Source organism: Belonocnema kinseyi, chromosome 6 (genome assembly GCF_010883055.1).
Source record: "Belonocnema kinseyi isolate 2016_QV_RU_SX_M_011 chromosome 6, B_treatae_v1, whole genome shotgun sequence".
Lineage (NCBI taxonomy): Eukaryota > Metazoa > Arthropoda > Insecta > Hymenoptera > Cynipidae > Belonocnema > Belonocnema kinseyi.
The window spans coordinates 60,297,671-60,308,059 of NC_046662.1; the positions used below are offsets into that span (position 1 = coordinate 60,297,671).

The 10,389-nt window shown below is 28.2% G+C and overlaps 1 protein-coding gene across 1 annotated transcript in view; it reads right to left on the reverse strand.

Annotated features, from left to right (window-relative positions):
- Positions 1 to 1,240: 1,240 nt before the first annotated feature.
- Positions 1,241 to 10,389, reverse strand: part of LOC117175413 (golgin subfamily A member 7) — a 10,735-nt gene continuing 1,586 nt past the window's right edge. Inside the window, exons 2-3 of the mRNA XM_033365123.1 lie at positions 3,085 to 3,161; positions 1,241 to 2,726 (exon numbers count right to left, since the gene is read on the reverse strand). Of these exons, the coding sequence (XP_033221014.1) occupies positions 2,436 to 2,726; positions 3,085 to 3,161 (368 nt within the window). The 3' untranslated portion in view covers positions 1,241 to 2,435. The remainder of the gene's footprint in view (positions 2,727 to 3,084; positions 3,162 to 10,389) is intronic.

The window sequence follows — 10,389 nt, forward strand, 5'->3', positions numbered from 1 at the left end:
TTATCAGACATTTAGAGAATTTAATAGAATCCTAGAAAATTTAATAGAATTATGATTTTAAACCAAATTTTAGAAAATTTAATCGAATTGTATTACTAGAATTCTAGTCGAGATTCTAGTAAATCCACAAATTTCTAAATTAACAATATTTCTAACGAGTTCAACAGAATTTTGCTTAATTAAAAAGGAAAGTTCTAGAACCATAATTTAAAAATTTAACAAAATTATATTAAAGCTGAAAGAATTCTTGTAATTTTTTCAGAATACTAAAAATTTCACCAAAATTTTACTGAATTTCACAGAATCCTAATGAATTCACAAAATTTCCATAATTTTTGACACATTTCTATTGAATTCAACAGAATTTTAGTTAATTGAAAATAAATATTTTCTTTCAACTTAAAAAAAAAAATTATATTAAATGTAAAAGTATTAATAAAAAAATCAATATAATTGTAATTGATTTAACATAAATCTGATGACTTTAGTAGAAATCTAGTTAATTAAATTTATTTAAATTATACTATTTTAAGAAGAATTTTTGCGATTTTAGCAAAACACTAAATGTTTACTTAAAAAATGCTATTAAATGTAAAAAAACTATGAAAAATTCAATATCATTGTAGTTAATTTGAAGTAAATCTGATGACTTTAGTAGAAATCTCTATTTTTATATTAAATTTAAAAGCATTTTTGTGATTTTAGGAGAATACTAGAAATTTCACAAAAATTTTACTGAATTTCTCAGAAAGATAATAAATGCAACAAATTTATAGATTTTTAAATATTTTTAGTAAATTTAACAGAATGTTGGTTAACTAAAAAGAATAATTTTAGTTAACTTACAAAAATTCTATTAAAAGTAAAATAATGGTGAAAATGCAATAAAATTGTGGTTAATTGAACATAAATCTGATGAATCAAGTTGAACTCTAGTTAATTAATTTTTTTTAATTATATTAAATTTAAAAGAATTTTTGTGATTTTAGCATAATACTAGAAACTTCACCAAAATTTTACTGAATTTCGCAGAAAGATAATAAATTCAAAAAATTTCCAGAGTTTTTACCATATTTTTAGTGAATTCAACAAAATTTTGGTTAACTAAAAATAATAATTCTAGTCCATTTAAAAAAATTCTATTAAATGTAAAAAAATGATGAAAAAAAACCCACAAAACACACGTTTTTTTCACCTCTTCTTCAACGAATTCAAAATTGTACATTTTAATTTCTAATTTTTTTACTGATATTCACTAGAAAAAACTGTATTTAGGAAATTTTTTCCATAATTTCTAAACCAATGGTTTTTTTTTTAATTTTCAAATAAAAAAAGACGAGAGGATATCGTCTGATCGAAAAACGATTTTACGGATGAAAATTTGGTACAGGAGGGCATATTTTGCGGGGTTATAAAATTAAATTAGAGGAAAAAACTGCAATTATTACAAACATACTAGTTTTTTTTTAATATTTAAATTGAATTTCACTGAAGCCCGGAACGCTTATTAATTAATCGAAAATAAATATAAAAAAATAGTATATTATATACATTTAGATCTTAACAAAGTCATATTTATTATTTGAATCTAATAAAATAAATTATGTATTCGGGAAAAAATCCAACTTTGCCTTAAAAGATTATAAGTTGGATTTTCTTTTATTAATTACTTTTATTTTATGTCAGGCAACACCAAAAAAAGATTTAATCTAATATCATTATCGGAAGAATGCGTTTTCTCCACCCACGCACTCTGAAAATTGTATATAAAAAAATTCGAAACAAATTCTATCTTTTTTGTAAACGTTAGGATCTCATATTTTTACTTAGAACTTCTATTTGATGTCAGACAACACCAGAAAAAGATTAATCTGAAAATTCTTATCGGAAAACTGTATTTTAGCAGACCACGCACTTTTTCGTACATTTCAGATGACGTGAGTTATAACACAGTTTTCTGATAAGGACATTGGAAAAGTTAAAACTTTTTCCATTTTTTTCCGTATAAATTTTAGATTGCGTGGGTGGACAAAAGACAGTCTTCAGATAAAAATATTGAGATGAATCTTTTTTTGATACTGCCTCATATGAAAAAAAGTAATCCATGAAAGAAAATTTAAATACCACAAGTTTAGTAAAAGTTCCGGATATCAACTATATTTTCGTTTATGAGTTACTCGTTCCAAGTTAGTCGCGCTTGTATGAAACCCATAAAAAAATAATTCTGGGTCGTGCAAAGTGTCCTTAATGACAATATTTTAAGATTCTCTGATTGGCGAGAATGAGTAAAAGATTTTTGTAATTTATTTAATTGATTTCCCTACGCAGTCATTTGTGGCAGAGAGACTGTAAACTAGGTGTGAATGTGAAGTTCTGTCAAAAACGGCAGAATGTGAGGGTCACATGAAAAATTCGGTGGATCGGCTAACATGCAGTCACGACGCGGGCCTGTCTAAGATTGAAATCTCTATTAATCTAAGGCCACGTGTTGTGGGATCTGTTAAAAGCAAACCGCGTGGCCTGTAAACTCGGTCATTTTGTTCACTCACGAATTTTGCCACTTTTCGAAGACACTTCTCGTAGTGCGTTTCAGTGCATATGTAGATGAGGTAGCCCGTGAGGCATGCAAGACAACTTTCGCAGTAGGTTGAACAACTGGCTCGTTCTGCTTCAGCAAAGTAGTTGTTTAATTGCTTGATCGTGTACTCGAAGGCTTGTCTGTCTATCTGTAACATAAAAAAAATTGGATCATCAATTTCTTCATCAGTGATTTATTCACTGAAAAAAGTGGTTTAGCTGTTTCAGCTAACCGTTTAGCTGGATTTCGTCTTCCAAGAATATATATCTGTGTCACCTAGATTTTTAGCTATTTTAGTTAAATTTACCATATTTAAATTATCTAGTTAATTCATCTAGACTATTTCTAGATGGTAAATTTAGCTAAAACAACTAAAAATCTAGGTGGCACCGCTATACATTCTTGGAAGACGAAATCCAGCTAAACGGTTAGTTGGAACAGCTAAACCATTTTTTTAGTGTTTATTACAGACGGACCCCAAAACTACAGAATAAAAATTCCCTGACTTTTCCCTGACCAATTACAGTCGAACCTCGGACACTGTTAGCTTTGGACACTGTCACACCTCGGACACTGTCATCAACTGTTTCGCGACACAGTAAGAATCAGGTGATTAGCCCAGTGCTGTCGCATCCTCGAAGCCCCATCTCTAAGATATGTAGTACATATGTACTTAGTTTTGCACAATAAGTTGAGTTAAAAGTGCAATTTAAAATTTTCCTAATTGAAATTTTATATTTGAACTTTACCTCGCTTTGAAATTTCTGAAGTCGCTCACACTAGGTGCAGGTTGTTGGTTAAATTACGTTGACGTTGAAGGTTTTTTTATTGGTTTTAAGCAATAATAATGGGATATATATTTATGAAATTATTACACTAAATCTCTGTTCTTAACATTAAGGTAAGTGAAAACATCTTGTCGAAATCGTTTTTTATAGTAGCAATTAAAACAACCCACATTTATTAGAAGTTTTCGTCCGAATAATTTTAAATAAAAACATTATTATAGCTATAAGGATTTCTTAAAAATAACATGCAATTAGCTTTAGTATACAGTATAATATTTATTTTAAAAAGAAATCAATGAAAGGAACAATGTTTATTTATTTTATAAATAACCTAAGAAAACCTTGATAAGTCAAACTATGCTGGCATATTTTGTTTTTCTGGCTAGTGGATGTGTACAATATTCAATTCTAAGGTTAGTAATTACAATAAATATCAATTCGGCATAAGCAAATACGGGTAAAAATGGAATTGTAAAAATCTGTTTTAATTATTGTAAAATTTAAAGGAAAAAAGTTTTCCCATAACTTTAGTATACTGTCAGGGGCACCTGCAAAACATCGTATCGATACGGTCCTGTAACTCGACGCCGATTGGCTGAGGGGTAAGACCACGTGAACTTAGATTGTCCGATACGCCCAGCCCCCTGCCTCGACCGTGTATGTGTATATGGTAGTAGTTTTCTTACGATCCGGAGGGAAATGTCGGTCAAACTAAGCCAACAGATGGCGCCACAAAAAGTAGATCTGTCTTTTTCATTGAATTGCATTAAGAAAAAACAAAAATAATTAAAAACTTGATGCTGTTTGCAAATAAACAAAAAAAAATAGATAAAAAAATAAGTCTAACTATTACCAATTATTTAAAAAATGAAAAAGTCATGAAAATATTTAGTTTAATATGAATAAAATTTAATTTTGAGATACATTTTGAAATCAGTTCTAACTTTATATTTTTGTGATTTATTTTGTCCATATTATTGATTTTATCATTTGTTAAAGTTAAACAAAATTATTTATTGTTGAAATTATTAACGTAGCTAATGAAAAAATTAATAATATTTAAGACCTCAATGGCAAAAATATTTAAAACATATACATGATCAGAAGAATTAATGAAAAATATATTACTTATATCCAATATAAATACAATAATAATTAGAATATGTAAGACTACAACTTAAGTTGCAAAGTAAAGAATCTTTGTTCCTTTAAAATCTTAAAAATTTCAAGTTTTGAAGGAACCAAATATCATATATACATTTATACAGTTCAATAATTTATTTGTTTCTTAATCTTGAGAGCTTTTTTCTCGCTGCATTCAGCCCCTAATAATTTTATTTAAAAATTTAAATTTAAAAGAAATTTCGAATTAAATAGTAAATTATATTATTGCAAACCTCATTTCTAAAATGAATAGACTATAAGCTATTAAAATCTATAAACAAACGTACTGTACTCATGACGCACAGTTGGAGGAAATGCACTTTTTTCATTCAAAAATGTCCAGAGCCTTCAATTTTCTTGCGATTTTGAATTTTTCTGTTTTAAATTAAAGATCATTAAATTCTATAAATCTTGACTCTCCGAAACTTTTTCTCCTCTATTTTTTTGTTAATAATTTTTCCAGTCAACGTATTAACAAAGTCTTATTATCGGTGAAAAATTTTTTTTTGCTAAAAGTGCTTCCCATTAATGTAGGAATGACATTTAATAACAAAAATAATTTAAAAGTTTATAATAACCACTGTGATAAACAATTTTTGTGTCAAAATATTAGAATTTGAAATTTTCCAAATTATAATTTCCTTCAATGGCCAGAACGACTTCAGGTATTCTTTAAAATAATAAATACTTAATAATATTTGATAAAATATAATAATTTAAATTTTTGTAATCAAATTAGGTAAACAAATTTAAAACGTTTGCCCTTTCGGATAGAACTTTTTTTTTGCACTGGATATGTTTTTCAAGCTATTGGACGAATAACGGCTAGTCACAAAAATATTAGAAGAGGTAACAATAACTACTGTTATTAAAAATTCTTGTGACAAAATATTGAAACTTAAGAGTTTATCAAATTTAAATTTTCTTTGATGGCCAAGTCGGTGGGTTATTGTCCAAAGATTTTGTGTTGAGTTAATCTTAGCATGCAGTGTTATGATTCATTTCCAATCTATTACGATTGAAAACCCGCCTTTTTCGAGTGAGACTGCCAACATTGGGACATTTTTTATGTAAATTATTTATAAACATGTAAGTTGTTATATTCCACTAAATATGATCAAAGATACATTTTTTAGGAATATCCGTAGCCATTGTAGCGATTAAAGAAAATAAAATTTTTGATAAAACCTTACATTTGAATATTTCGTCACGAGAATTATTCATAACAATGGTTATTGTTAACTTCTCACATATTTTTGTGACTAGCAGTTATTCGCCCAACAGCTTAAAATGTTTCCAGTGTAAAAAAAAATTTCTATGCGAAAGGACCAAAATTTTGAATTTCTTTATCTAATGTATTTACAAAAATTTAAATTGTTATATTTTATCAAATATTATTAAATATTTATTGTTTCAGGGAATACCTCAAGTCTTCCTGGCGCTTGAACGAAATAATAATTTGAAAAATCTCAAATTATAATATTTTGTCACAAGAATTGTTTATAACAATAGTTATTATAAACTTTTAAATTATTCTTGTTATTAAATGCAATTCCTACATTAATGTGAAGCACTTTTAGTACCAAAAAATTTTACCGATAATAAGACTATTTGTTAATTTGTTTATCAAATTTGTTTCCAACAAATAAATGAAATGATAAACAAATTATTTGTATTTTATGAGTCCCTAAACATTGAAATTAGACAATATAAAGTTTTCCTGATCAATTATCAAAGCGTAAAAAATTGTTATGTAAAAAATTTCAGTTTTTCCATGCTTTGAGTAAAAAAATTATTAATAAACAAATAGCGAAGACAAAAGTTCGGAGCGTCAAGCTGAACGAAAAAAGTGAATTTCCTCCTACTGTCCGTCATGAGTACGGTACGTTTGCTTATAGAGTTTACTAGTTTATAGTCTGTTCCTTTTAGAAATGAGGTTTGCAATAGTATAATTAACTATTTAATTCAAAATCTCCTTTAAATAAAAAATTTTCAATAAAATTATCAGGGGTTGAATGCAGTGAGAAAAAAGCTTTCAAGATTAAGCAACAAATAAATGATTGCACTGTATAAATGTATGTATGATATTCGGTTCAATTTAAATAAATATATACATTACATTAAATAATATTAATTCCACTTTCTAATTTATTAGTCTTTTCATTAACTTTTTACTAAATTATTCCCTCAATATACAATATACACGCCATATATTTTTTATTATTCTTCTGATCATTTATATGTTTTAAATATTTTTGTGATTGAGGTTTTTAATATTATTAATTTTTTCGTTAGCTATATTAATAATTTTAACAAAAAATAATTTTGTTTAACTTTAACAAACAATAAAATCAATAATATGAGCAAAATAAATTACAAAAATATAAAGTTCGAACTGCTTTCAAAATGTATCTCAAAATTAAATTTTATTCATATTAAACTACATATTTTCATGACTTTTTCTTTTTTTAAATAATTAGTAATAGTTACACTCATTTTTTCAGCTATTTTTTTTGTTTATTTGCACACAGCATCAAGTTTTTAATTATTTTTGCTTTTCCTTAATGCAATTCAATAAAAAAGACAGACCTACTTTTTGTGGCGCCATCTGTTGGATTAGTTTAACCGACAATTCCACTTCGGATCGTGAGAAAACAGAAAAGTGGGGGCGATGCATGGGGCTGGATACGCCCGATCCCGATGAGTGACAGTGTCCGAGGTTCGACTGTATTTGTTTTACCTGACAAATAATATTCAAAAACCAGAATTTTAATCTCGTACACTGAAAAAAATAGTATAGCTGTTGTAGCTAGAAATATATGGTATTGCTGGGGAAATATAGCTGAATTTGCAATACAGTTTAGGTAGAATTGCAAAATAGATAGCTAAGATATATAAGCTGTCTGTCACCTTCAGACAGAAAATTTAGGAGATAATTCAATCCTCATTTGCTAAACATTCTAGTAGCCATGATCAAACAGCAAATAACGCCAAATAACGCCTGTAAATATTTGAGAAGTTTACTTATTGATAGCCATTTAAGAAATTATGATCAGATGATACATTCAGTCAAGTTGAGATTATGTTCAATATTTTTAATTCAAAATAAAAACAGGGTTAAGTAATCGGCCCGGTAAGCGTTAAATGCAGAAAAATTAAGAATTTGTATTCCTATCGATACGCGATTTTCCCGCCATCTAAAAATCCCACAATGGGAACAAAAAAAGTGCAAATACTATTCCTATCAACCGACTTTGTAAAATTTAACGGAAAAATTTATTTAATATATTTCTTCATTATTAAATCTTTTTATAATTTATAAATTCGAAAAAATTCAAATTTATATTTATTTATATTTTAATAATTTATTTAAACGTGTTGAAAATGCATTAAAGTAATCTATTTAAATGTGTAAGTTAAAATAATTTTAAATCTAGAGAGGCAGGCTTGAATTGATTGGAATTAAAATTTCAAAACCTATATTCCACATAAAGGAATTAAAACAATTTATTATACATACACTACCGGTCAAAAGTTTGGGTTCACTTAGAAAAATCGTTTTTTTTTTTGTATTTATCGCTTTAATTATACCAGGGCTAAAAAAATGTCTCTTTAAAAGGTTGATTGTTTTCGAAATTCTGTCTGAAATAAGCCCAGGGTGAAGCCTATTTGTCTAATTTTTAAGTAGATATTGCAAAAATAGTGTAAATTTCAATGTTTTCTTAAATTTTCAATAACTTCCGAAATAGTAAACGTTTTTCAATGTTCTTGGGCTCATTTTGAAGCTTTTTTTCACCGTATCACAACAGCTTACGAGTATGAATCGTAAAAAATTTCTTTTCGAATTGCAAGAACTTGAAGTTGTAATAAAAAAGTTGAATAAATTTGAAAACATCTTATCTGTAGGCAAATCAGAATAAAAGTTAAATAAATATATATTTTGAAGAAATTACATAGAAAATTGATGATTATATGTTTCATATATTTTACAAAAATATTTCTGTTACTAAAAATAATATTTTAATTTTTCCAACTTTTTTGTTACAAATTCAAGTTCTTGCAATTCGAAAAAACATTTTTTACGATTAATACTCTAAGCTGTTGTGATGCGGTGAAAAAAAAGCTTCAAAATGAGCCCAAGAACATTGAAAAACGTTGACTATTTCGGAACTTATTGAAAATTTAAGAAAACATTGAAATTTACACTATTTTTGCAATATCTACATAAAAACTAGGCAAATTGGCTTCGCCCTGTGCTTATTTTAAACAGAATTTCGAAAACAATCAACCTTTTAAAGAGACATTTTTTTACCTCCTGTATAATTAAAGCTATAAATAGAACAAAAAAAAACGATTTTTCTAAGTGAACCCAAACTTTTTACCGGTAGTGTATATTGTGAACTGATTAGAAGGTATGAAATAATCTCAAAATATGAACTGTTTTGCGGAATACAAGACATATTTGTGAGGTGCGCATGTCGTTACAATTACAAGAAATTAAATATATTGAAAATACGTTCTCTTTCAGGGAATAGGAAACTACGTGGCAAACGCTATGGAAATAGAAATGAATTAGTTTCTGAGATATCCTACTTTTATAATGATATTTTAGATAGATGGAAAAATAGCGCATTCAAAAGAATAAAAAAATCTTCACTTTTAGGCTAAAATATGAAAATATTAATTTTTCTTTATTCAACACTTATTACTGGGTGAGAACGAGTGATCGGTAATCTGCATTTAAAATTCTATGTATTTTTAATTAATTATGCTAAAATTTTGCTTTAAATTTATAATCATTGTTTTTTTTTATGTGTTAAGAGACAATATAACCTGAAAACTCAAGATCATTGTTCCAGTTTAACATAGAAATATTTTTACGCCTAACCTCTCAAAAAGATAGTAGATGTTTGGCATGAATATCTGCATGTTATGTGCTACAATCTTACCTTTTGAACATCTACATTTAAACATCCATTTTTCTCCGTTTAGTTTGTTCGTACATCTGATTCGTTTAGACGCAGCAGCTATATTATTATTATTATTATTATTATTACACCATTAAGGCATTTCCCTTTCGGGGTAGGCGTGACTCACTTGGCAGGGGAAAGGAGTAGTGTGTGGAAGGGATAGAGATTTTTCAGATTGATCCAGAATTCTCGTGCTATTTAAGTAAATAACACGTTCGTTCCGCAACACTGCTCCGACCCAGGTTGCTGATCAATCTCTCTAGCAATCACCCCAAGCGAAGAACTTCACGAAGTCGTTATGTAAGGTTCCCCACTTGGGTCCATTAATAGCCAAGGTCTTTGTTTCAGGCGTCGTTCACTCTACTGACACTTTTTTTATTAACTATTTGCCGTCATACTTTCCTGTACTGGCATACTACTCTAGCTTCTTTCATGTCCATGCATTTTTTCATGCAGGCTCTCGTGTTTCTATGACTTCTTATGTCTCTTCTAACTAGGGTCTCATTCACACATTTTAACCATTCTTTCCGCGGTCTACCTCTGGGCACGTTGCCATTTACTTTACCTTGGTACACTTGTTTCGTTAGTCGTTCATTTGGCATTCTCTCAAAATGTCCGAACCATCTTAACCGATTTCTTTCCCATGTGTCTGCTAGCGTCTCTTCTGCACTACATTCTTTTAGAATTATCTCGTCACTTACTTTGTCCATTAGGGATTTCCCGCTTATTATGCGCATGAATCTCATGTCAATTGCGTTAATTTTACTCTTATGTTTTTCTTGATAATTCCATGTCCCGCTACCGTATAGTACAGTCGGTACAAATATAGAATTATGTATTGCCATTTTAGCTTTATTTGATATATTTTTACTTCTGATAAGGGGACCTG